The sequence below is a fragment of the Oryctolagus cuniculus genome, chromosome 21 (genome assembly GCF_051225735.1).
Source record: "Oryctolagus cuniculus isolate XC-2025 breed Fujian yellow rabbit chromosome 21, ASM5122573v1, whole genome shotgun sequence".
Classification (NCBI taxonomy): Eukaryota; Metazoa; Chordata; class Mammalia; order Lagomorpha; family Leporidae; genus Oryctolagus; species Oryctolagus cuniculus.
Genome location: NC_142887.1, coordinates 33563463 through 33590986, shown reverse-complemented (window position 1 = coordinate 33590986; position 27524 = coordinate 33563463). Strand labels below are relative to the sequence as shown.

Sequence of the window (27524 nt, the reverse complement as noted above, 5' to 3'; positions counted from 1 at the left end):
TCAGTATCACAGGCAGCAGCTTAACCCTTTAATGCCACAACACTGGCCCCCCAAAAAGCTTTTGTAAATGTTTCAGGGATATTTGGAGAGGGGGTTTATGTATAAGAAGGTCTTTTAAAAGTTCATGAAAAGTATGTATTACAAGACGATTATGCATGGATTTAAAAATTTCTTTGCACTGAAATAAATTTCTTTAATTGGATTTTCCATGAACTTTTAAAAAAATATTTATTTATGTATTTGAAAGGCAGAGAGAGAATCTTCCATCCTCTGGTTCACTCCCTAAATGGCTGCAACTGCCAGAGATGTGCCAGACTGAAACCAGGAGCCAGGAGCTTTTTCCCAGTCTCCCGTGTGGGTGCAGGGATCCAAGGACTTGGGCCATTCTCCACTGCTCTCCCAGGCAAATTAGCAGGGACCTGGATCAGAATTGGAGCAGCCAGGACTCAAACTTAACCCATATGGGATGATGACTTTACCCACTATGCCACAGCACGGACTCCTCCATGAAATTTTTCAAGTACCCCTTAGTGTGTGTGTGTGTGTGTGTATATATATATATTTGTGTGTGTGCAGAACTTAGAATATTTTTTTTAAGATTTATTTACTTGAGAGGGAGAGTTACAGACGGGTGGGGGGGGAGAGATAGAGAGAGAGAGAGAGAGAGAGAGAGAGAGAGAGAGAAAGAGTGAGAGGGAAAGAGAGATCTTCCATCCACTGGTTCATTCTCCAAATGGCCACAATGGCTGCAGCTGTGCAGCTGGGCCGATCTGAATCTAGGAGCCTGGAGCTTCTCTCACATGGGTGCAAGGGCCCAAGCACTTGGGCCATCTTCTACTGCTCCCAGGCCATCAGCAGGGAGCTGGACTGGAAGAGGAGCAGCCAGAACATGAACCAGCACACATATGGGATGCTGGCACTTCCAGTGGATGCTTAACCTACTAAGTTCAGTGCCAGCCCCTAGAATACGTTTTTTATGCCATGTTAATTCTGTTCAACCCATTCCTAATTTTGTTTACTTTCTTTCACAGTCTGATAGTGATGTGTGATGTATTTTACTATAACTTTCTAAAAGTTGTCTTTCTGAAGATTTGTGCTTTGTATTTTGTGTTGCTATGTTATATATATGCACATATTTCTTTTTTAAAAAATGTTTATTTTATTTATTTGAAAGACAGAGTTACAGAGAGAGGTAGAGACAGAGAGAGAGAGAGAGCTCTTCCATCCGCTGGTTCACTCCCCAGATGCCGCAATGGCCGGAGCTGTGCCGATCTGAAGCCAGGAGCCAGGAGCTTCTGGGTCTCCCACGCGGGTGCAGGAGCCCCAGGACTTGGGCCATCTTCTACTGCTATCCCAGGCCACAGCAGAGAGCTAGATCAGAAGAGGAGCAGCCGGGACTCGAACCAGTGCCCATATGGGATGCCGGTGCTTCAGGCCAGGGCTTTAACCTGCTGCACCACAGCGCGGCCCCCATATATACACATATTTCTTTTAAAATAATTTATTTCCATTTTATTTTAAAGACAGAGGGACAGAGAAGAACAAAGAGACAGAGATATATCTTCCACCCACTGATCCACTCCTCAAATACAGTCAGAACTGGGCCAGGCCAAAGCCAGGAGCTCAGAATCAATCCACATCTCCCACATTACTGGCAGGGACCCAGGTACTTGAGCCATCACCTGCTGCCTCCCAGTCTGTGCATGAGAAGGAAGCTGATCAGAAGTGCAGGAGCCTGGGCACGTGGATACAGTTGTCCCAAACTGTACTTTAATTGCTATGCCAAATGTCTGCCCCTCTCCACATCTTTTAAGCGACAGTATATATTCAGAATACATATTCCCTTTGTTGTGATCTGAGAGTTCCATGTTTCACATAGGAATTTTAGCTATTTACCTTTTTTATGATGTATTTATTTATTTGAAAGGCAGAGAGGCAGAGGCAGAGGCAGAGGCAGAGAGAGAGAGAGAGAGAGAGAGAGAGAGAGGTCTTCCATCTGCTGGTTCACTCCATAGATGGCTGCAATGGGTGGAGCTGAGCCAATCTGAAACCAGGAGCCAAGAGCTTCTTCTGGGTCTCCCACGTGGGTGCAGGGGCCCAAGGACTTGGGCCATCTTCCACTGCTTTCCCAGGCCATAGCAGAGAGCTGGATTGGAAGAGGAGCAGCAGGGACTTGAAACAGCGCCCATATGGGATGCCAGCACTGTAGGTGGTGGTCTTACCTGCTATGCCACAGTGCCAGCCCCTAGCTTTCTTTTTCATATTTATTTATTTTTATTGGCTTATTTTCTTATATGTATTTATTTTTATTTGGATTATTTGTTACACCTACTCTAAGCTTTACTTATCTAATTTTCTGATTTTTTTTTGAAGATTGATTTATTTATTTGAAAATCAGAGTTAAAGAGAGAGAAAGAGAGAGAGAGGTCTTCCATCTGCTGGTTCACATCCCAGATGGCTGCAACGGCCGGAGCTGCGCCGATCCAAAGCCTGAAACCAGGAGGTTCTTCCAGGTCTCCCATGTTGGTGCAGGGGCCCAAGGACACTGGCCATCTTCCACTGCTTTCCCAGGCCATAGGAGAGAGCTGGATCAGAAGAGGAACAGCCAGAACTAGACTGGCACCCATATGGGATTGGGCACTGCAGGCGGTGGCTTTACACACTACACCACAGTGCCAGACAAATTTTCAGGTATTTTGATATTTTTGTTTATGAATCCTTGCTATTTCTTTTCCATATACAAATGTAAGAAGAGTCCAATACAGTTCTTGACAGAAAACTCTTGATGTCTGGGGTCAGTGTGTAGGTGCAGTAAGTTCCTACACTGGAGTGCTGGTTGCATTCCTGCTACTCTGCTTCTGATACAGCTCCCTGCTAACGCACCTGGAAGGCAGCAGATGACAGATCACGTACTTTAGTTCTCGGGCTGGCGCTGTGGCGCAGCGGATTAAAGCCCTGGCCTGAAGTGCTGCCATCCATATGGGCACCGGTTCTAGTCCCGGCTGCTCCTTTTCCGATCCAGCTCTCTGCTGTGGCTGGGAAAGCAGTGGAAGATGGTCCAAATCCTTGGGCTCCTGCACCCACATGGAAGATCTGGAAGAAACTCCTGGCTTTGGATCAGTTCAGCTCTGGGGAGTGAACCAGTGAATGGAAGATCTCTCTATCTGTAACTCTTTCAAATAAATAAAATAAATCTTAAAAAAAAAAAAAGTACTTTAGTTCCTTCCATTCACGTGGGAGACACTAACTGAGTTCCTGGTTCATGGCTTCACTCTGGTCCAGCCAACTGTTCTGACCATTTGTGGAAGGAACAAATGGATGGGAGATATCTCTGCCTCTCTGTCACTCTGCCTTTCAAATAAATAAATAAATATTTAAAAGAAAGATTCCTCATTTTTGATGTGTGAATTTTTTCTCATGTAATAATTATATACACTGTGTATCATTTTACACTTTAAAATTATATGAAATTATGCTATTTTTCAAAATAACTTTTATCCTCATTTTAAAACAAAGACTTAATGTCTTGCTTTTTCCCCCTTTCTTCCTCGCTGGTTTTCATTACATAATCTGAGGTTTAAAAGCAGATTTTAAAAAATCCCTTTTCTCAATTTTTTCTTTTGCATTTTGTTTGTTACCATAGCAACAACAATTATTTCAACTTATTAGTATCTAACATTCTCTACTGAGTTGTGGTTTTATTCAGTTATCTCTGTATCTTTAGCAAGTTTCAAGGCTCATTGCCAGTTCTTTTTCTCTTTTCATCATTCATGAGTCTCTGATTCATGTCTCAGTAATTTATTGTACAATTCTGAGTGATTTTTGCAGAAAAGGGAGTTAACTGGGCGGGTATTAGTCAGAACTCTCATGGTTTCAAAATGACAGAAACCTAACTCCAATTGACTTGAGTAAAAAAGATAATATATTAACATATGAACCCATCAAGCCTGGCCTCAGCTAAATCCAGCCTCAAACTATGGCATCAAGAAATTAGCTCCAGGGGCTGGTACTGTGGTATAGCAGGTTAGGCCTCTGCCTGTGGCACCAGCATCCCATATGGGTTCGAGTACTGGCTGTTCTACTTCTAATCCAGCTCCCTGCTAATGCACCTGGAAAAGCAGTGGAAAATGGCCCAAGCACCCATGTGAGAGAACCGGAAGAAGCTGCTGGCTCCTGGCTTTAGATTAGCCCAGCTCTGGCTCTTACAGCCATTTGGGAAGTGAACCAGTGGATGGAAACTCGCGCACTCACGCGCTCTCCCTCCCTCCCTCTGTAGCTGCCTCTCAAATAAAGAAATAGATCTTGAAAAAAAAAATAAATCTTAAAAAAAGGAAGAAACTAGTTCTGCCTCTAACTCTGCTGCTGTCTCCCCATCATTCTCAGAGGGCATTTCTAACATCAAGCATGTTTGCCCTCGGACTCAACAGTCACTGCCCTAGCACGCCAGCAGAAAGAAACTACACTTTCTCCAGACGTTTCTGCCAAGTCTGAGCTGAGTGTCACTGGCCTGGATCAGGTCACATGTCCATCCTCCCTGCACCAACAATCTGTGATTCTGACTAGGGAGCCAGGGGTCATTGCTTGCTCTTGGAGCTTGGGGGTTCAGCCAACCAAGCACAGAAGGGACAGGTCACCAAAGAAAAATTGGGTTCTTGTTACCAGAAGAAAGAGTCCATGTTGGGCAGGCAAAAATAACAGATGTACATTTGCTATGTGTTCATTTGATGTCTTGCAAACTGAATCTCCAGTTATATGTTAATGCGACCTGAGAGGTGGGGCCTTTGGCAGCTGACTGGAGCAGGAGGGCTCTACCCAAGTGAAAGGATTATCTTCATTCATGGAATAATGGGTTCTTGTGGCAGTGGCTTTGTTATAAAAGTGAGCTCTCTCTCTAGCAAGCTTGCTCAGTCTCACCATGTCATGAGGCAATGAGGGCCTCTCCATATGCTGAGAGATGCTGGCACTAGGCTCTTTATATATGGTTCATGGTCTCCAGAACCATGAGCCAAAGCAACTTCTATCCTTCAGAAATTATCTAGCCTTGGATGTTTCGGACCAAAACACCAGTTTGCTAAGATTTTGCATATCTGTGATTGTTGCCACTCTGGACACACAATAAGGAAAACATCCAGGTAGGCAGCTGGCCACCATCTAAGCTGGGCTTTGATGGTAGCCTGGTATGGTTTCACAGTGTTCTGGAAAATTTTCAGCTTTGTGCTTTCAGAAATTTGTCATTGTCAGTGCACCTGGGCCTGGCTAATGCTAATCTGATTCAGCATAAACTGTTGACACTAAACCCTATCTTAGAATAATCATTAATTGCCACAGAACCTGCACAGGCTCTCCTGAGCTCAGAGAACTTGTCAGAAGACCCTAGGTAGGGCCTGCGCCACGGCTCAATAGGCTAATCCTCTGCCTGTGGCGCTGGCACACTGGGTTCTAGTCCCGGTTGAGCGCCGGATTCTGTCCTGGTTGCCCCTCTTCCAGTCCAGCTCTCTGCTGTGGTCCAGGAGTGCAGTGGAGGATGGCGCAGGTCCTTGGGCCCTGCACCCACATGGGAGACAAGGAGAAGTGCCTGGCTCCTGGCTTCGGATCAGCGCGGTGTGCCGGCCGCAACGCACTGGCCGCAGCGGCCATTGGAGGGTGAACCAACAGTAAAGGAAGACCTTTCTCTCTGTTTCTCTCTCTCACTGTCCACTCTGCCTGTCAAAAAATAAATAAATATATACATTAAAAAAAAAAAGCCTATAGGTAGACCCAAACTCTCATCATAAGGTTGCTCAGAGCCTATGGAACCAGGCAAGAGGAGTTCTTTGGAGAAAATTCTGGTCAGAGCCATCATGCCATGGCAATGTGGTTGCTTAAAAATGTCCCACAAACACGGGACAGATGCAGAGAGGACATCTTAACAGGGTGAGAAGTTAATACACCTAAGACCAAAAGATAGGAAAGAACTGAGGGTAGTCTAGTCTGGCTGGGAGAGGGAAAGCAAGGAGAGGAGAGGAAGAGGAGATTGGGGTGGAGGGGTAGTTAGCAAAGGTCTCACTGAGTGTAACCGGGACCAAAGGTTTGCTTTAAAAAGGGGAGGGAAGGGGCCGCCACTATGGCGTAGAGGTTAAAGCTGCTGCCTGCAGTGCTGGCATCCCGCGTGGGTGCTGGTTCAAGTCTCGGCTACTCCACTTCCAATCCAGCTCTCTGCCATGGCCTGGGAAAGCAGTAGATAACCCAAGTCCTTGGACCCCTGCACCCGCGTGGGAGTTCCTGAAGAAGCTCTTGGCTCCTGGCTTTGACCTGCCCCAGCCCCAGTCATTGAGGTCATCTGGGGAGTGAATCAGTGAATGGGAGATCTCTGTGTCTCTCTCTCTCCCTCTCTCTGTATAACTCTTTCAAAGAAAATAAATGAATCTTTAAAAAAAAATAAGAAAAGAAAATAGATGGACAGAGTGGCAGTGAGGTTGAAGTGGTTCTCCAAGTGGAATACACATACATATCACCTGGAGATCTTGTTCCAATGCAGATCAGTAGGTCTGGGGTGGGCCTAAGATGCTCCTTTTCTTTTCTTCTCTCTTCCTTTTTGATTTATTTGAAAGCCAGAGCTACTGACAGGGAGAGGAAGACAGAGAGGGAGAGGGAATCTTTCATCTGTTGTTTCATTCCCTACATGGCTCCAAGGGTCAGGCTGACGCCAGGAGCTTCATCCAGGTCTCTCACGTGGGTGGCAGGGGCCCAAACAGGCCATCAGCAGGGAGCTGGATTGGCAGAGGAGCAGCCAGGATGCATCTGGGTGCCTACATGGGATACCAGTGTCACAGGTGGCAGCTTTACCTGCTACATCATAATGCTGGCTCCGAGATGACTGGACTTCTAACAAACTCCCAGATAAGCTAAAGGTGCTCTTCTGGAGATGATGCTTTGCGTTGTAAAGACTTCTCAAACATTAAAGAAGAACTCACAGGAGTTTCTCATTGGTTGGATGGGGGTTGGAGGGGGCGGATGTCGTCAGGAGTAAGGTAAAATGTTGTTGACTATCATAGCCAAACTGGCAGCCTGAGTGTCTGGGAGAAGGTGATGCTCTTCATAGATTCAAGATGTGGAACAGGTTTGGGTGGGGTAGATAATAATAACAGATAATATTTATTTGGTACATAATGTACCATGTGCGAAGCTCTTCACATTTTATTTACTCTGTACAACTTATTTATGAGGTGGGTACTATTGTAATGCCCAACTGAAGCCCGAGGAAACTGAGGCCGAGGTCACACAGGTGGCAGGTGGAGCAGCCACGATTCAAACCCTCTGGCAGTCTAGGCACAGATCTCGGGCGGCTGCCACTGGAGGTTGGGCTCTGTGGAGCTGAAGCACCTGTGGGAATCACACAGCGCTGTCCTTATGATAGGATAACCTGAGGTTCAAGAGCTGGATGCTGAGTATCAGCTCAAGATCTGACAAGAACTAAGGCACTGGAGCGAATGTAATCACCCAGGGAGTGCTATCAGTTCTCTTCCATTTTCTTTCGGCATTTAACTTCTGCAGAGAGGGCATCTAGGGAAAGCTAGGATTTTAGCTCCTTTTATAAATAATCTCCTTCCCTACATGGCACTGTACACTGTTAGGATGTGTTCTTTATCCCTAAAATCTAGCATTTTCTGCAGATTATGTCTAGAGGTTCGATTGTGCTTATATTTCTGAATCCTGATGAATCTACTCAATATTTTACCTCTAACTTAGATCTTTTCAGATCTAAGGATACTTCTATTTAAAAAAAAATTTATTTCGGGGCTACTGCTGTGACATAGTGGGCATCCATGTGGTGCCAGCATCCGATGTGGGCACCAGTTCGAGTCTTGGCTGCTCCATTTCCAAACCAGCTCTCTGCTATAGCCTGGGAAAGCAGAAGATGGCCCAAATGCTTGAGCCCCTACACCTGTGTGGGAGACCAGGAAGAAGCTCCTGGCTCTTTGCTTTGGATTGGCTCAGCTCCAGCCATTGTAGCCATCTGGGGAGTGAACCAGTGGATGGAAGACCTCTCTTTCTCTCTGCTTCTGCGTAACTCCGCCTTTCAAATAAATAAATAAATGTTAAAACAAACAAACAAACAAAACCATTTATTTGAAAGGCAGAGTTACAGAGAGGGAAAGACCAAGATCTTCCAGCCGCTGGTTTTACTCCCTAAATGGCCAAAAACTGAGGCTGGGCCAGGCTGAAATTGGAGCTAGGGACTCCATCTGGGTCTCCTGCGTGGGTGGCAGGGGCCCAAACACTTGGGCCATTTTCAACTGCTTTTCTAAAGTGTATGAGCAGGGAACTGGATCAGAAGTGGAACAGCTGGGAATGGAATGAGTACTCATATGGGATACTAGCATTACAGGCCTACTGCACCTTCAACACTGGTCCCAGGAAGTTTTCTTTTTCTTGTTTTAACGATTTATTTATTTATTTGAAAAGCAGATTTAGAGAGAGAAGGAGAGACAGAGAACTGCCATCTGGTGGTTCACTCTCCAAATGTCCACAACAGCCAGGGCTGGGCCAGGTTGAAGCCAAGAGTCTAGAACTCCATCTAAGTCTCCCACATGGGCAAAAGGGGCACAAGCACTTGGGCCATCTTCTGTTGCTTTCCCAGGTGCATCAGTAGGGAGCTGAATTGGAAGTGGAGCAGCCAGGACATGAACCAGTACCCACATGGGATGCACCACATCCTAGCCAGCAGCTTAACCCACTAGGTCCCACCACTGGGCCCCAGGGTAATTTTTTTTTAATTATAATTTTGATTATTGCTTCTAATTGATTTGCTCTTTTTTTGGGGGGGAGGGGGCTTATAATTTGAATCCTCATGATGTTCTCCATCTCCATTATCTTTTCTCTTAAAGAATTCCATCACTGGAGCTGGCGCTGTGGTGCAGTAGGTTAATCCTCTGCCTGCAGTGCCAGAATCCCACATGGGTGCCGGTTAGAGACCCAGCTGCTCCTCTTCCCATCCAGCTCTCTGCTGTGGCCTGGGAAAGCAGTAGAAGATGGCCCAAGTCCTTGGGCCCCTGCACCCACATAGGAGACTGGAAGCACCTGGCTCCTGGCTTCTCTCCCTCTCAATGTCTGTAACTCTACCGCTCAAATAAATAAAATCTTAAAAAAAAATTCCATCACTTGTTCTATATTCTTGAAGTTATCTCCTCACATTTGTCTTTTACATTGCTGATTTGCCCTTTTGTATTATCAAGCCGTCTTATAACTCCTTCAACCATTGCTTTTGTCTTGGTTATTGTGATTTTGATTTCATGATACTCTCCATTTACTTCAGCCTTTTTTTTAAGGATTCATTCATTTATTTGAAAGTCAAGAGTTACACATACACACACAGATCTTCCATCCACTGTTTCACTTCCCAGATGGCTGCAACAGCCACGGCTGGGCCAGGCCAAAGCCAGGAACCAGAAGCTTCTTCCTAGTCTTCCACGTCGGTGGCAGGTGTTGGGCCACTTTCCACTGCTACTCCCAGGCTGTTAGCAGGGAGCCTGATCAGAAGTGGAGCAGCTTGGATACAAACCAGTGCCCACTTGGGGTGCTGGCACTGCAGTCGGCAGCTTTACCTGCTGTGCCACAATGCCAGTCCCTCATCATCCTGTTTTTAAAAAGAGATGCAATGTCCTTTCAGAATCAAGAATAATTAGGTGTTTTCAAAATTGGGTTCTGCTTCACGGACTAACATTTGAACTCACTTTTGGGTGTAGCACTTTTTTCCCCTTATGTAACACTATTTTTTTTCTCTCCCACAGGGCTTTTAACGCGCCAGACTGACTGGCTAATCTTTATTGATTTCCAGCCGTCTCGAATTAGCAGCTCTGAAGGCTATGAGGGGAGTCTGCCTTCTCACTTCCCTCTGCAGACGGCAAGGAAATGGTTCCGAGGCGGTGGCTGGCCCATCTTCCACCGCGTGGCCTGAGCTTCCTTGGCATCCGTCTGCTTCAAGATTGCAGTTTTTTAATTTTCAGCCTCTCATGTGTCTGTGACTATTGGTTTTAGCGATTCCACCCTGGTGTTTCCAGCTCAGTACGTTCTACGTCTCAAAGCTCATGTCCATCCGGCCTAACATGGGTCTCGGTCTCAGAGTGGCAACTCGAGTCTTCCTCAGGTGTCTCAACCCACTCCTCTCTGCCCCTTACTCTGCTTGACATTTCTCCATAGAAAGTACCTCAGCCTGAGAAACCTCTCTCCGGAAGTTATCTTCTACGAGGGCGGATCTAAGGGCAGACCCACTCCGCCTCTCCTGTCTCACGCGTTCTCAGTACTCAAATCTCTTCGGTCTGGACCACGTATTCTGGTTCCTAACATAGTCTCCACACCTCCTAAGTTGTTCAGAGCGTTTGGGCCCCAGAGGGCCCGAAGCCCACGTGTGCAGCGTCGTTCGTCTTCCCCCGCACTGTCCGAGCTCGCCGCCCGGCCCCAGCCCCGGCCCCTCAGGGTCAGCCCTGTGACGCCCCGTCTCCCCATCCCGCTCTCAGCGTCTCCTCAGCCGCCTCCCGCGCCGACTCACCAGCGAACGCACGTGACCGCGCCCTTCGGCGCCTCCTCCGCAGCCGCCGCCGCCGCCGCCGCCGCCGCCGCAGCGCTCCGCCCTGAGCTCGCCGCTTCCGCCGGCCCGCGCGACCCCGCCCCCAGCCGCAGGCAGCCAATCCTCGAGCACGCTGCTCGGCCCCGCCCCGGCGCCCTGCTCGGCGCGCGCCCCTCCCTCCGCCCGCGGGCCCGCCCGTCAGTCAGTAAGTGAGACGGGCAGTCGAGGCGAGCGGACGTCGGCTCTCCGCTTCCCCGAAAGCGGCGCCCTCCTGCCTCTTTGGCGGTCAGCTGCGGCGGCTGCACGGACGGCGGCGCGGTCCCTTGGGGAAGCGCGGCGGGAGCGGAGCGGCGGCCGCGGAGCGTCGAGCCCAGCGCGGCGGCGGCGGCCCGGCAGCCAACATGGCGGCGGCGGCGGCGGCGGGCACGGGCCCGGAGATGGTCCGCGGGCAGGTGTTCGACGTGGGGCCGCGCTACACCAACCTCTCGTACATCGGCGAGGGCGCCTACGGCATGGTGTGGTGAGTGTCGGCGCCCGCCCCGCAGGCCTGGCCCGCTCCCCCGCCCGGGGCTGCAGCGGATGCGCCGCGGCCTCGCCCGCGTCTCGGCCTCCCGCGCAGCGGTCGACCCCAGTCCCGGGCTCCCTCGGGCAGGGCCCCGGCTCGAGGTTTAAGATGTCGCTGCTCGTGGCCGGTGGCCGGTCCCGGGCCGGGCCCTCGCTCGCCGCAGGGGGGCGGAGGCCGGGACCCGCGGACGCCCTGCACCGGATAGCCGCTGGGTTTCCAGCCCGGCTCCTCCACCCCACCCCCCAAGATTTCAGAAATGTAGATTGCAAGCCCAGATTCCCGATCCCCAGCCCAGGAGGGGAACGGAAGCATCCGTCGCGCCCCGGGGTGCTCGCGAAGCCGGGAATGCCGTCAGATGCATGGCCCTGGGCTTGGACGCGGTTGGACCCTGCGTGTGTGCGGAACGGCGGCCGGCTGTGCGTGAAGTGTCTGTCCCTCAGCGGTCGTTAGCTGGTGCTCGCCTGAGCAGGCCTTCCGAAAAAGCACCCAGGTCGGCAGTGTGGCTTGTATGAAGAATTCGTCTTGCAGTTTTTTTTTTTTTTTTAATGTTTAAACGGGCATGCATGTGTTACCGTGCGTTTCAGGAATAAGCAGCCGGCATCCCTCTTGGTTTATTAAATCTGCTTGCAGTTGGGCCCAATTTGCTCTTTTTTTTTTTTTTTTTTTCCTCTCCCTCTCTTCCCTCCTCTCAGGTGAGCTCCTAACCAGTATAGATGCATCCTGTCGTGTTGGCCCGAGGACCGAGGGTTTTGCTGTTGGTATTTTAGCGGTCAGTGTATACATTCCGCCTTTCGGGGACTTTTTTTGCACAGTCACACGCAAGGCTCCCTCGGAAGAGGCGCTTCGTGCAGAAGTAGATTCTCCTGCTTCTCAGTCTCATGAGTGTGTCTTTTCCTGATGAATGAAGTAACTGAGCACTAATTTGTGGACTGCTTCGTGCCCCTTACTGTGTGCCACATCCGTATTTTATTTGAACAGCCCCCCCACCCCACCCCAAAGGAAAAGCTGGTAATATCCCTCTGTTAGGTGCCAATTTTCTAAGGTCATAGAAGAAAGTGTCAGTCTTGAGATTGAAGCCTGAGATCTTTGTGGTACACCCAGCGTCCCTTAAAATAGCATCAGTGATAATTTCGGGATTTTTAGCCTCTTTTACTGCTGTGTGCGAGTCTGTTTAAGAAACGTATGCAAATCTGAGTGATGATGACTTCAGAAATGCCATGGAGCACTTGCTTTACCAATCACCTTGACTAGATAGAAGTAGTTGGAATTATTTTTGAATAATTGAATCCTGCATGTTTTCGTTTGCTTTAGGAGCGAATTGCTCCCCAGTATACAGCTGTGAAAATTAGCATGACTTCCCCCCACCCCCACCCCCACCCCCACCCCCACCCCAGCTAAGAAGTGAAAAGAGAAATTAGGTCAGGCCTGAAAGAAATTAGGCTCTGAAAAAGTACTGGAGGCCGGCGCCACGGCTCACTAGGCTAATCCTCCACCTGCGGTACCGGCACCCCAGGTTCTAGTCCCGGTCGGGGCACCGGATTCTGTCCCAGTTGCCCCTCTTCCAGGTCAACTCTCTGCTGTGGCCCGGGAGTGCAGTGGAGGATGGCCCAAGTGCTTGGGCCCTGCACCCCATGGGAGACCAGGAGAAGCACCTGGCTCCTGCCATCAGATCAGCGCGGTGCGCCGGCCGCGCCGGCCATTGGAGGGTGAACCAACGGCAAAAAGAAGACCTTTCTCTCTGTCTCTCTCTCTCACTGTCCACTCTGCCTGTCAAAAAATTAAAATAATTTAAAAAATAAAGAAAGTACTGCCCCTGGTATCCCTTCTGTGTCACACGTGTTATTGTTGTCATGCCTGCTGGTGAGTACACCAGTGACTATCTCATGAGAGGCTCAGGATTGCCCGTCATGCCCTTTGACACCCCTCCCCCCTTTAATTATATAAAATATGAACTGAAAAAAAATCTTTAGGATATGTCAGTTGAAAGCATTTTTTTCCCTTAGCTGATGAGATTTTTTTCTTTAATCTGAGGGTGATGTCGATTTAGAAGCTGTTTCTGTCACTGCTGTAGACTAATCCAACCTCTGTCTCCAGTTGAAGTGCTAACTTCTCTTGCTGTAATTTTCTCTTTTGAAATAAAACAAATATAATTGACATTTGAATCGTGGGCCCAGATTACAGATTATTGCAAGTTGGTGATACAACCTGCCGTTAATCTATACTGCACATTGTTTGGCTTTTGATAAATACAGTGCTGGGGTTATGGAGGACTTCGTGGTTAAATTTTTTATTTATTTATTTATTTTTTTTTTTGACAGGCAGAGTGGACAGTGAGAGAGAGAGAGAGACAGAGAGAAAGGTCTTCCTTTTTGCCATTGGTTCACCCTCCAATGGCTGCCGTGGCCGGCGCACCACGGCCGGTGCACTGCGCTAATCCGAAGCCAGGTGCCTCTCCTGGTCTCCCGTGGGGTGCAGGGCCCAAGCACTTGGGCCATCCTCCACTGCACTCCCGGGCCACAGCAGAGAGCTGGCCTGGAAGAGGGGCAACCGGGACAGAATCTGGCGCCCCGACCGGGACTAGAACCCGGTGTGCTAGGGCCGCAAGGCGTAGGATTAGCCTACTGAGCCTCGGCACCGGCCCTAAAATGTTAATATTGAATAGCGATTTAAAAAAACAACAGTGATTCTAGAAATACTTAGAGTTTTGGCTATTTGCAAGTTTTTTTTTTTTCAATTTTTGAATTAGTTTCTTAGTAATTCTGATTATTTTAGTCAGAGCCTTTCTCTGATCATTATGTGGAGGCTATTGTAAGGTGTCCAGGTGCACAACAAATCTTCCCAGGCAGACGAATCAATTAATTCACAGGCTTTTATTGGGGTTCCGCTCCCGGGCGAGGTTCCCCGGTCCCAACAGAGTGGGGGCCGGGGAAGTCGCGCGTCAAAGATTGGGAGAGCTCCTTTTATAGATTCAGGGCATGGGAGTTAAAGGTTGAGGCGGGTCTGATCCTCATTGGTTGACCTTTAGGCACCTGCAGGGATCTTGACAAGGACTTTCTTCCCCGGAAGTAGGCCTCTCCATTCCCGGAAGTCTAGGCCTTCCCTCCTTGCGGATCCCAAAGCTACCAGCTATAAAGATGAAGAATGGGGTTTGAGTTGGGCCTTTAAGAGTGGGTGTGTTTTTGACAGGCAGATAATAGGAGCAAGTGACAGCTTGAGCTGTAGAGTCTAATCCTGGGAACGTGCTTAGGTGGCAAACCGCAGGGCACTCTTAGAAACCTGAATTTAACAGTGTATTTGTGCAGTGGGCAAGTATTAATGTTTTTGAAAGAGGCAGTCACTTGGTCAGTTTCAAATTTTTGAGAAAGAGTGACAAACTGGTGGGAATGATAGGGAAAAGCAGTAGGGTGCTAGGCTGTGTTCCCTCCCAAGGAGCGGTATCCAGGGAAGGCAGAGGATGGGTGAGGGGCTGTGTGTAGACAGAATCTAACAGGGGCTGTTGTTGAAAGTCATGGGAAGGTGCAAGAGCAGAAGCAAAGTGTGAGGGCCAGGGAGGTGGAATTTGTATCTTTTAAAGGTTTAATTTTTTGAAAACCAGGAAGAGAGACAGAAAAAGAGATCTTTCATCACTGATTGACTCCCCAGATGCCTGCAACAGCCAGGACTGGGCCAGGCAGGAGTCGGGAGCCTGGAACTGCTTCTGGGTCTCCCAACTGGATCAGATGCAGTGTAGCATCTTGAGCCCAGGCACTCTGATAAGGGATGCAGCTCTTCCAAGTGGAGTCTTAACTGCTATGCCAAATCCTGCCCCTGGGAATTTCTGAGATGGAGAGAGACAGGGCCTTACGAACGATAGGGAACGAAATAGCTGTTCCTTCCAGGAGTCCTGGAGGCTGGCAGTTCCATGATCCAGAGGGGATGCTGGCTGTAGCCAGGCAGGTTTCTCAGGCCACATAAAATTATCGACTTAAAAATCAGCCTGCTAAAGGTTTTTTGAATTTCGGGCCCCACCTGTGTTTGCCTTGCCAAAGCCAGACCAGGTGATGTCGTGGACATCCCCCCATCCCCCACCCCCCAAGCTTCTGTCCGGAAGGCATCTGGAGCTGGGATGAAAATCTGTGTAAATGGTAGTTAAAGGCTTGGAGTGGGCGAGTACAGATCATTACTGGGGTCACTGGTTAGGTGAGTCGGCAAGCATGCATTTTGTATTTCTGTCTTTTCGGTAAATATTCTATAGCATTTGTTGCTGTGGATTAGCATTCAGCTAATTATCGGAGGAGTCTGTTGTCCCAGAAGGGTTAAGAACCACTAAGATAGAATGGAAGGACCAAAGAGGAGACTGGCAGATATGTGCTTTAAATGGTAGACAAAGGAAGAGGAACCCAAGTGTTGTTGAGATTTGCAACGGAAGACGAGAAGGGCGAGGAGGGGTGAGAAAGGCGAAGCTGAAGCCAAGTGCTTGCTGATCTGACGGACTGAGATGCGAAGGGTCTACTTCGGATGCTTGAGCTTGAGATGTTTCTGAATATGTCAGATTGCGGAGTCATCTTCGTAGGCCTGCTGAGTGAAGCCTTGCAGGTGGACAAGAATGGAAAAGATCTGAGAACCGAGCCAGAGGAACACCTGCCTTCAGGTATCCACAGAGGGCAAGTTCCGGAAGAAGACAGCGAGCCAGGACTGTGCAATATCTGAGGACGTTACAGGGTTGCTATTGAACCCTGTGGAAGGCAAACAGAATGCATCCGAAGACTCTCCTTAAAAAACATTGTGGCCGGTGCCGCGGCTCACTAGGCTAATCCCTCCACCTAGCGGCACTGACACACCGGGTTCTAGTCCTGGTCGGGGCGCCGGATTCTGTCCTGGTTGCCCCTCTTCCAGGCCAACTCTCTGCTGTGGCCCGGGAGTACAGTGGAGGATGGCCCAAGTGCTTGGGCCCTGCACCCCATGGGAGACCAGGAGAAGCACCTGGCTCCTGCCATTGGATCAGCGCGGTGTGCCGGCCGCAGCGCGCCGGCCGCGCCGGCCATTGGAGGGTGAACCAACGGCAAAAAGAAGACTTTTCTCTCTGTCTCTGTCACTGTCTACTCTGCCTGTCAAAAAATTAAAAAAAAAAAAACAACTTAAAAAAACATTGTGATCACATTTCTGATGATACAATATTCTAGTCTGTTCAGGTTTTTGTGATTATAGCAGACAAGTAGAACTAGCACTGATTCAGTACTTTCTGGATTTTTTTGTCCCCTGTACATCAACTCTATTTTGCAAAAGTGGTTGTCCTTTTTATTTGTTTTTTATACCAGTGAGGAAATTTAGATACAGAGTTTGTTTGTTTGTTTGTTTACCTATTTGTTTATTTACTTGAAAGAGAGAGAGCGCTCTTCCATCTGCTGGTTCACTCCCCAAGTGGCCACAACACCCAGGGCTGGACCAGGCTGAAACCAGGAGCTAGGAGATTCCTCTTGGTCTCCCATGTAAGTGCAGGGACCCAAGGACCTGGGCCATCTTCTGCTGTTTGCCAAGGCTCATTAGCAGGGAGCCAGATGGGAAGTGGGACAGCCAGGATCCATGTGGGATGCTGGCATAGCAGGTGGCCAGCTTAACCTGCTATGCCACAATGCTGACCCTTAAATAACTTCTCAGTTACACGCAAATAGGAAGTGATAGAGCAGCCCCACCTGTCTGGTTCCTTAGTGATACCTGAAGATTAGAATTGAGGAAACAGATGCTTTCAAGAACAAAAGATATCTGTTGTCTTCTATCACTTTTTAGCATTTAAAACCTTTACTGCGAGGTCATTTGCTCAGAAAACATGGTGGAGCATTAATGTGCCAGGCTTCACATGGCCCCTGCCCTTTTGTCCAGCTAATGGGATGGAGTTGGGGACTGTACCAGTGCTACCTAGGAAGGGCGTGTGAAGTGGTGTGAGAAAAAGCAAGCCTGAGTGACACGGACTGACTTGTTAGGGCCTCTCACACTTTTGTTATTGTTGGCCCCCACGTGCCCACCATGGACAGGACTGAGCAGCCAGGTGAAAGCTGGGAAACTGGAAACTCAGTCCAGGGCGTCTAGATTGAGGGCGGGAGCCCAATCATTTAAGCCTTTGCTGCTGTCTCCCAGGGTTCCTGCATTAGCAGGAAGCTGGGGTCAAGTACTGCAATATGGGGTGCAGGCATCTCCGTTTTCATGGACTCTTGGGTCGGGTGCTGTGTGACGAGGCGGAGGGACAGGTACGTGCAGAAGCACAGGAGTATGACAGTAGCCCATCAGGTCAGGAAGACCACACGCTGTTAGGCCACCTTAGGGACAAGGCTGGAGCTAAGACAGCTAAGGCTGGCGAGTCCCGAAGGATGTGTGCTGAGGAGCCTGGGACTTGACCTTGTGAGTGAGAGTCATTACTCCTCATCCATCCAGCTCCTCATCACATTTTTGCTGTTTGCCCACTTGGTCTCTTTTACACTGTTTCCCACCGTGCCTAGTCTCTCAGCTTGCCTAGTGGTACTCAGGAAGAGTGGCTTTTACCTCCGTTCTCCAGGGACATTTGAAGTGTGGTGGACATTGTTGTCACAGTGATGGGGGAGGTGTTGCTAGCCTTCAGTATGTTCCGTGTGAATCGTGCTGGAGGTCCTGCACTGGGGAACCATCCCTTCAGGCCACTCTTGTCCCAGTCCTGCCTTCCGCTAGGTTTACCTCTGTAAACTCTGCCCTGTTGCCCATTCTCCCTGGGCCTCTGCTGGACATTTGCACCACCTGTTTGGAAAAAAAGACCCACAGCAGTAGTTGTTCTCATTCACCAGTGTCATACGTAAAGGCTGGACAGCTCTGGATTCATATCCCTAGTTTTGTTTACTAACTGCTAATTTAACTTTTAATAAAGAAGTCTCTTGTGTGCTTTTTGGATCTAAAAGATCCAAACTTCATGACAGCGGGAAATCTAGTGCATCTGAACAGAGTCTGGGGTGCAAGTAAGACTCAGAACAAAATTAATTTTGGTATTAGTAGCATTCCTAATAATGTGCTCCTGGTGGGTAGTTAGCTGTTAAATGTTCTTCCCATGAATTTGTGTATTCTCAGTTTAGGTGTTTGTGAAACGATTTTTGTGAAAGGCGTCCAAGTTGAGTTTTCCCGAGAATGGTGTATAATTTATTCTTACCTTGGTCACATCATTGTGCCTTCAAGTTAAAAACCAATTCAGGGGCCAGCACTGTGGCACAGTGGGTTAACACCCTGGCCTGAAGCAGCAGCATCCCATATGGGCGCTGGTTCGAGACCCGGCTGCTCCACTTCTGATCCAGCTCTCTGTTTGGCCTGGGAAAGCAGTAGAAGATGGCCCAAGTCCTTGGGCTCCTGCACCCGCGTGGGAGACCCGGAGGAGGCTCCTGGCTCCTGGCTTTGGATCAGCGCAGCTCCGGCCGTTGTGGCCAACTGGGGAGTGGACCATTGGATGGAAGACCTCTCTCCCTCTGCTTCTGCCTCTGCCTCTCTCTCTGTAACTCTGACTTGTAAATAAAAATAAATAAATTCCTGACAGACATCCAGAGCACTCCACTTCTCTTCCCTTTGACCTCCTGGGGCCCCCATCCTGAGAGGTGCCTGGGAGTGCATCCCATGGCTGCCCTATCTCTGTTCCCATGACAAAGGGTCCCCCTCGTGCCAGGTAGGGGAAGAGGTTGCAGGAGGATGCTGACCCCAGGTTTTCCGAATCCAAGCAGAACCACAGGATGAGATAGCTACAGGCAGCTAAGTAAGTTTATGGCAGATGGCTGGGCTCCTGTTTCTCGAGCACGGAATGAAAGGATTGGGCTCTGTCTGTGATTCTCCATCCTCCTCTGAGAGGTGCAGGCCTCCCCCAAGCCAGGGTTGTTCTCCCCCTTAACTGAATCACTGCTGTTTTTTCTATTCCCCTTACCCCCTTCTCCTTCCCTTCTATTTCTTCCCTTTCATTCTGATGTCATCTCCAAGTTACATACTTACTAGGATTACTGTTACTAGGTAACAGTCCCTTTGGGAAAAGATTCAGAATCCATGCCCTCCAGTCCAGCTGGCCTTGTGGTGTAGCAAGTTAAGCTGGTGCCTGCAGTACTGGGATCCCATATGGGCACCGGTTGAGTCCTTTTTGCCCCTACTTCCTATCCAGCTTCCTGCTGATGTCCTGGGAAATCAGCAGAACATGATCCAAGTGCTTTGGCCCTTACACCTACGTTTGAGACCCTGAAGAAGCTCTTGGCTTCTGTCTGGCCCAGCCGTGGCCGTTGGCGGCCATCTAGGGAATGAACCAGCAGATGGAAGACCTCTCTCTCTGTCTGTCTCTCTTCTCTGTAACTCTGCCTTTCAGATAAATAAATAAATAAATATATATATATACACACACACATATACATATACATATACATATATATATATATTTTTTTTTTTTAAGAAACAAGGCCAGTACTGTGGCACAGCGGGTTAAAGCACCCGCATCCCATATGGGTTCCAGTTCAAGTCCCAACTGCTCCACTTCTGGTCCAGCTCCCTGCTAATGGACCTGGGAAAGCAGCAGAGGATGGCCCAAGTCCTTGGGCCCCTGCATCCACATGGGAGACCCAGAAGAAGCTCCTGGATCCTAGCTTCAGATCGGCTCAGCTCCGGGTGCTACAGCCATTTGGGGAGTAAGCCAGCAGATGGAAGACTCTTCTCTCTCTGTGGCTCTTTCAAATAAATAAATCTTTAAAAAAATGCTCTCCAAAGTCCCTCTCAAATTCTCAGTTGTAGGGTAGTCTGTGGGTAGTCTGTGGCTAATAGGAACTGAAAACTAGAAAGTGGAGTGGGGGAGAGGTGTCTGCTGGAAACATGCCGAGACCAGCTGACTAATGTCAGTTGGGAGTCTGCCTTGCTTTAGGTGGTTTTAAATTCATTGTCATCCTCATCTACTTTGGATTGAACAGGATTTGGCCTTTCAGACTCAGGCAGATGTTTAAACCCCAGAGTCTTATGTTAATGGGTTAATGCTGATGATTGCTGGAGTCGGGTGGTAGCTTGATTCGATTATGGTGTCTGAGGCTGGGGACTTTGAGAGGTGATTGGATTAAGCTGCTGGGTGGAGCCTCATGGTTGAATCATGGCAGTGTGCATGTATGTGTGTATATTCAAATATATTGTCTCTCTTAAAGATTTATTTAGTTGAAAGGCAGAGTCACAGAGAAAGGTCTTCCAACTGCTGGTTCACTCCCCAAATGGCCAAAACGGTCAGAGCTGGTCTGGTCCAAAGTCAGGAGCTTCATTGGGGTCTCCCATTGCCCAGAGACTTGGACCATCCTTCACTGCTTTCCCAGGCGCATTAGCAGTGAGCTGAAAAGGAAGTGGAGTGGCTGGGACTTGAATTGGTGCTTATATGGGACACTGGTGCTGCAGGTGGCAGCATTACCTGCTATGCCATAGCACTGGCCCTAATTTTTTTTTTTTTTTTTTAACAGAGACTAGTATGTAGAGGAAAACTGTGCTCCTTTGTGTCTCTTGGTTTCTTAGCTTTCTGCATTCCAGATTTCTGGCTAGAGCTCTTACCCCAGAGTTTTGTCTTTGTGGCATCTAACAGAGTGAGTAAGAACATAGGTTTTGTCTGCTTATATGTGTGAATAGCAAATTACCCAACCTGAGCCCCGAGTTCCTCACCTGTACAAAGGGCACAGTGATTTATGAGGGGACTTAAAAAGGTTTGTGGAAAAGGAATTTAAAAAGTATAGGGACCGGCGCTGTGGCATAGCGAGTGAAGCTGGTGCCTGTGGCATCGGCATCCCGTATGTATAGGTTTCTTTTGTAGTCCCAGCTGCTCTACTTCCAATCCAGCTCTCTGCTGTGGCCTGGGAAAGCAGCCGAAGATGGCGCAAGTCCTTGGGCCTCTGCGCTCATGTTGGAGACCCAGAAAAAGTTCCTGGCTCCTGGCTTTGGATTGGCCCAGCTCATGCCATTAGGACCATTTGGGGAGTGAACCAGCAGATAAAAGATCTCTCTCTCTCTCTGCCTCTCCTTTTCTCTCTGTGTAACTCTGCCTTTCAAATAAATCTTTAAAAATATATATATATAAACTTTTATTTCTCAGCATAGCTCCATCAAGACATTTTGGTAAGCAATGATGCCAGCCATTTAGTCTGCCCTAAAGAACTGAGTGTCCTGGGAATTGAAACCATGTCAGAGTAGTTTTTAAAAATTATTAACCAAGGAAAAGTGGGTGCCTTTGAAGGCTGTTTAAGATTAGGAAAGAAAAAGGAGTCAGATAGAACCAAACAGGACTATAATAAGGTGAGCGCCCGATGGTTTCTCACGGAAGCTCTTGGAAAGCTGGCCCTGATTGATGAGAGGGATGAGCAGGAGCATTGCTGTGGTGGAGAAAGACGTCCCAGGCGTTGTCCTGCTGAGGCGTTGGTCACGTTTCTCAGACCATGCCCCTAACAAGCAGGTGATCTCTTTCATCAGCCTCCACAAAACCAACTGTTGGCCTGACCTTGGCTTTTAAGTGGCCTGCTTTGCTGTTGGCTGCACCACTTGTACCTCTTGGTAGCTGGTAGCCATTGCTTTCACTCTGCTTTGTTTCCGAGCTGCTACTGATTGAGTCACATCTCGTCTGCTTCAGGATCTGGCTTAGAATGCCATTGAAAGCTCTGTTCTTGTCTACAGCTGATCTGGGCCCAACAGGTGTGGCACCCACTGAGCAGAACATTCGCCTCACTTTAATTTTCCAGTCAGAATTGAGTAAGCTGAATCAGTTGAGAAATGTATCTTGTTGCCTTTTGTGTCTGCTGTTTATAATTGGTCTCACGCCGGCACCCCTGGTTCTAGTCCCGGTTGGGGTGCCAGATTCTGTCCCGGTTGCCCCTCTTCCAGTCCAGCTCTCTGCTGTGGCCTGGGAAGGCAGTGGAGGATGGCCCAAGTGCTTGGGCCCTGCACCTACACGGGAGACCTGGAGGAAGCACCTGGCTCCTGGCTTCAGATCAGTGCAGAGTGCCAGCCGTAGCAGCCATTTGGGGGGTGAACCAATGGGAGGAAGACCTTTCTCTCTGTCTCTCTCTGTCTCACTGTCTAACTCTGCCTATCAAAATAATAATAATAACAATAATTGGTCTTCTCCAGTTAGGCCCCAAACAAAATGGATTCTTTTCCTTGTAAGTTGATGTGGAGCTCTGCCGCCGTGGCTGCATCTCTACATCTCTAGCGTTGTCTCCTCCCTTCTCAAAACTAGTTAATGGCTTTTTTTTTTTTTTTTTTTTTTTTTTTTTTTTGACAGGCAGAGTGGATAGTGAGAGAGAGAAAGGTCTTCCTTTGCTGCTGCGGCTGGCGCGCTGTGGTCGGCACACCGCGCTGATCCGATGGCAGGAGCCAGGTTCTTCTCCTGGTCTCCCATGGGGTGCAGGGCCCAAGCACTTGGGCCATCCTCCACTGCACTCCCGGGCCTTAGCAGAGAGCTGGCCTGGAAGAGAAGCAACCGGGACAGAATCCGGCGCCCCGACCAGGACTAGAACCCGGGGTGCCGGCGCCGCAAGGCGGAGGATTAGCCTAGTGAACCTCGGCGCTGGCCAGTTAATGGCTTTTAAACTGCTGGTTTCTCTGGGGTGTTGCCCTCTTGACGGTTTTTAATGCATCAGTGACGTCTGATGTCCCTTTGCTACCATCCAAGCTTCACCATCAATTTGGTGTTCTTTAGCTTTAGCAGAATTAGTCTGTTCTTTTCAAACTAATGTCTCAGTCTTTCTTAGTACCTCAGCACAGACACGTTCTAACAGCACGAGTTTTATTTTGGTGCCCCCCACAATTGAAATCCACGTGTTTTGTTTTTTCATAACACGCATTTCCCATGCACAATTTGAGGCTGTCACACACGTCCCGTGTGGTGTTGAGGACATACGGGTACTGTTGCAGTGCAGCGCGCTGACGCTTCAGCTGCTTCAGCCCTTGATGGAGTGGCTGGAGCTGTCGGGACCCAGATGGCCCTCACTAGACTTGTGTGCTGAGTTCTGCTCGGGTGGATTTCCAGCTCAGGCTCCCTCTCTGAGTTCTGTATCAGAGAGCATCTCCCATGCCAGGCTCTGGGTCACGTTCCTCCCCTCCCTCAAGAATGTTTTGCTGCAGTGTTGAGGACAGCCTGATAAGGAAATAAATTACTATGTGATATGGTTTGTGCTTTTAACAGAAGCACAAACACTGTTATGAGATCACTCTGAACAGAGTGGCTAGCTGCATCTGGACTGCACTGTCACTGATTGCCCAGTTACACCCTCTGCCTGTGCTGGGCGATGTTCTAGGTGCTGCAAGTGCATTGGTGAACAATGCAGTCTGCGGGTGCCTGGTCGAGTGGGAGTGCTTGGTCAGGATGCTTTGACGTCCTTCTACTGCCCTTCTTTTTGTAGCATTTATCACAAACACACGTCTAAAATGCTGTTTCTCAAGGTCTCTTTACAATGGCATTTAATTTAATTTAATTTAAATTTTTTTTTTTTTTTTTTTTTTGACAGGCAGAGTGGATAGTGAGAGAGAGACAGTGAGAAAGGTCTTCCTTTTGCCGTTGGTTCACCCTCCAATGGCCTTCACGGCTGGTGCACTGCGGCCAGCGCACCGCGCTGATCCGAAGGCAGAAGCCAGGTACTTCTCCTGGTCTCCCATGGGGTGCAGGGCCCAAGCACTTGGGCCATCCTCCACTGCACTCCCTGGCCACAGCAGAGAGCTGGCCTGGAAGAGGGGCAACCGGGACAGAATCCAGTGCCCCGACCGGGACTAGAACCCGGTGTGCCAGTGCCGCTAGGTGGAAGATTAGCCTAGTGAGCCGTGGCGCCGGCCAGCATTTAATTTTAAATGACCCACCTCGGTTTGTTGCAAAACTAAAAACTGAAAAAGGCAGCTGAACCATTTCTAAGTGAGTTACTCTGTTAAATGGACATGAAGCCTCTCAACCGTTCTACACTAAGCAGATTATAGTTGATTTTTCTCATATACGTCCCTTAAAACTTTTGAGAATTAGAAGGCATAATTCCCCCCTTCCGTTTAGGAGTCATATTCTGTTGTAAGAAATAAAATAAAAAATGATTGACCAATAAAAACTTGGTGAGACATTCTGACCCCAAAATTAATAGTTTATTTACAGCCAGCCATGCTCCTTTGCGCAAGTTCAGACTTTGTCGTCCTAATTTGCAGGTTATTTTAATTTTAAAAGCCCTAGTGCTGCAGTGGTGGCTGTAATTTGAGTTTGGTGCAATTGTGAGAATTCCCTTCCAGGCACACCTGAGGGGTGAGACAGATTGAGAAACTGTGAACCCTGCAGCTCCTAGCAGTTAGCAGGGTCCTCCGGTGTGCAGTTTGGACTTGGATTTGGGCTAAAAGGTTGTTTTAAAATGCTCATGCCCCCCTTACAAAAAGCCTCATTAGCCCCTTATACTACACGGATTTTTTTTAAAAAACTGACCAAACATCAACCAAAAGAAACTTGTCTTTAGCCTTCTATCTTTTATTTTAAAATAGCTTCAGGGATATAGCATAACATTCTAAGGGCTGAGTTTAGTGATTTTTAGTAAATTTCCAGAGTTGTGCAACAGTCACCACAATCCAGTTTTAGAGCACTGTTGTCCCAGAGAGTTCTTTTTGCTGCTGCTTCCCACTCCCACTCCCATCCTACCCCCAGGCAACCCCTGGCCTGCTTTCTGTTTTGCTTTTTCTAGAACTTTCATGAAAATAGAATCAGGCAAGATGTAGGTTTTGGTATCTGTTTTTTTCCCCACTTACAGTATTTTTTGTTCTCCTATAGGGTTGCTCAGGTCAATACTTTGTTGCTTTATGTCTTCAGATAGTAATTGAGTGGATTTACCAGACAATGGGTGTTTGAAGTATTTCTAGTTCTTGTCTGTTATGAACAGTGGTGTTCATTTAAAACTCTGGACATATATATATTTTTAAAGATTTATTTATTTGAAAGGCAGAGTGAGAGACACGGAGGTTGAGGAGAGAGAACAGAGATTTTCTATCTGCTGGTTCATTCCCCAAATGGCCGCAATGACTGGAGCTGGTTCAGGCCAAAGCTGGGAGCCTGGAATTCCATCCGATCTCTCAGCTGGGTAGCAGGGGCCCACGCACTTGAGCCTTCTTCCGTTGCTTTCCCAAGGCACATTAGCAGGGAGCTGGATCTGAAGTGGAGCAGCCGGGACTTGATGCTCTGGTATTGAATGCGGGTTTACCAAGTGGCAGCTTAGTCCACCGTGCTATAACACCAGCCCCTGGACGTGTGTTTCCCTTTCTCTCTGGTGACTGCCTAGGAGTATAGTTGATAGGTCACAGGGTAGTGACATGTGTATGATTTGGAGGAATGGAGTGAATGGTAAGATAGTTTTATTATAAACCATTAATAAGACTTCAAATCAATTAATTCAAAAAATACAAGTACCCTGTGTGCTGGCCACTGTCCCAGGCACTCAGTGAGGGGTGGTGAGCAAAAGCTGCATCCTGGCCTCTGGAGTTCACTTGTCGGTGAAGAAGGCAGACCATCGTGTGTCCATATTGTTTCACTTATTGGTGAGTGCTGTGAGGAAAACAGAAATGGTAAGAGTATAGAGTGGAAAGGGAGGATATTTTTTTCTGTAATATATTAATTCAAAATAGTTTAACACAATACTTTTCCCCCCTAATTTGAAACAATCTTAAATATATAGAAATGTTAAGAGGACAGTACAAAGAACATTTTTGCATGAGCTATTAGTTTTAAAGATGTATTTGTCTTTCATATAAAGGCAGAGTTATAGAGATGCAGAGACAGAGAGAGAAGAGAGGTCTTCCATCCTCTGGTTCACTGTCCAAATGGCCACAGCAGCAAGATCTGGGGCTGATCCAGAGCCAGCACCTAGGAGCTTCCTCCGGGTCTCCTACGTGGGTGCAGGGCCCAAGCACTTTGGGCATTTTCTGCTGCTTTTCCAGGTCATAGCAGGGAGCTATATTGGAAGTGGAGCAGCCAGGACTCAAATCAGTGCCCATCTGGGATGCTGGCGCTGCAGGCGTCAGCTTTACCTGCTCTGCCACAGCGCCGGCCCCTGCCTGAGCCATTTGAGAGTAAGTTGCTGGTGCAGTGCTCCATCTTACTGAGCACTTGAGTGTGTAGTTTCATCAAAGACACTTCTCTGCATCGCCGTGACAGCACTGCACGCTGCCGTCTGCTCTGTCATCTGGGGCCTGCTCCAGTCTGCAGCACATCCTCAGACTTCTTTGGCTCTAATGGCCTTGATGCTTTTGCAGATTGGCAAGTTTTTAACTTTCTAAGAAACCCCTATTTTCCAAAGTAACTGCCATTTCACGTTTAGGTTGACAGCGTGTGAAGGGTTCAGAGCTCTGCACACTGTTGGTGACGCTGGCTTCTTGTCATGCTTTACTGTGTATTTCCTTCATGCTAATGGTGCCAAGCATCTTTCGGTGGGCCCATTAGCATGTCATCTTTGGTGGAGTCTGGGCCTGTCTTTGCCTGCTGTTTAAACTCTCTGTTTGATTTTTGATACCAGACAGTTGAGCACTCTGATTCTCCTTTAGAAGAGGGGCGGCCAGGAGTTTTGGTGCACAAGTCAAATCTAATGGTGAGGCAGCATCGGACAAAGCCTGCTTTGAGGCTATGCCACGGGATTCTGGCCTGTAATCCTCCAAAAGGTCGATGGTGAGGCTCGAGAGAAGACCGAGGACTGGTTCCACACTGAGCATCTACAGAGCTCCCTGCTCCTGCACTGGCTCAGGAGTAGAGTGCCTTGGTGCATGGCTCTCAGTGTGTGGGCGAGTGGGCCTGTTTATTTATAGGAAACACACAGTAAATAGTAGGAGGTGATGAGGCATCGTCTTGCCACACTGACTAGGATGGCCCACACGTGGAGTTTCTGTGTGGTTTGAGATTCAGTGCTGTTTGAAGTTGATGAGCCCCTGTCAGGAAGACGCTCGCAGGAGGGTTTGTAGAAATCTGGGGAGGAACCGTGAAAGACAGCTGTCAGCCAGCCAGAGGAGCACAGGCCCAGAAGTGAGGATCAGAGTCTTGATCTTGGCTCTGCTCTTGAGGAATGTGATGGGAAGAAAAGACATTCTGGGGGCCGATGCTGTGGCTTGGCGGGTTAAGCTGCCTTCTGGGAAACCAGCATCCCACATGAATGCCAGTTTGAGTTTCAGCTGCTCCACTTCCAATTCAGCTCCCTGCTGATGCACCTGGAAAAGCAGTGGAAGATGGCCCCAAGTGCACCCACGGGAGAGATCTGGATGAAACTCCTGGCTTCTGTCTGTCCCAGCCCTGGCTGTTGATGTACAATGTAATACTTTATCCATTTTAGTAATTTTTTTTTGTTTTAGTACTATTGGTTGAACTCTGTAATTAACACACAGTTATTCTTAGGTGTTTAAATTTTAACTGAAAAGTGATCCCTGTTAGGAATTTGGAAAACA

The 27524-nt window shown here is 48.5% G+C and overlaps 1 protein-coding gene and 1 long non-coding RNA gene across 4 annotated transcripts in view; one reads left to right on the top strand and one right to left on the bottom strand.

Annotated features, from left to right (window-relative positions):
• Positions 1 to 1135: 1135 nt before the first annotated feature.
• On the bottom strand, positions 1136 to 10645 carry LOC127484743 (uncharacterized). 2 transcript variants are annotated; one of them, XR_007911961.3, is made up of 3 exons: positions 10529 to 10645; positions 1897 to 2146; positions 1136 to 1371 (listed from the first exon to the last, which is right to left on the bottom strand). It is a non-coding gene; the product is annotated as an uncharacterized LOC127484743 (long non-coding RNA). The 2 variants fall into 2 exon arrangements; XR_016227401.1 differs by lacking the exons at positions 1136 to 1371; positions 1897 to 2146 and adding an exon at positions 9298 to 9616 and having other exon boundaries at positions 10529 to 10635.
• An 88-nt stretch (positions 10646 to 10733) lies between these two features.
• MAPK1 (mitogen-activated protein kinase 1) overlaps positions 10734 to 27524 on the top strand; it is a 105337-nt gene continuing 88546 nt past the window's right edge. The window contains exon 1 of one of the 2 annotated variants that reach the window (XM_051826739.3): positions 10734 to 11066. In XM_051826739.3, coding sequence (XP_051682699.1) covers positions 10948 to 11066 — 119 coding nt within the window. In that variant the 5' untranslated portion in view covers positions 10734 to 10947. The remainder of the gene's footprint in view (positions 11067 to 27524) is intronic. The other variant, XM_051826740.3, reaches the window with a different exon arrangement.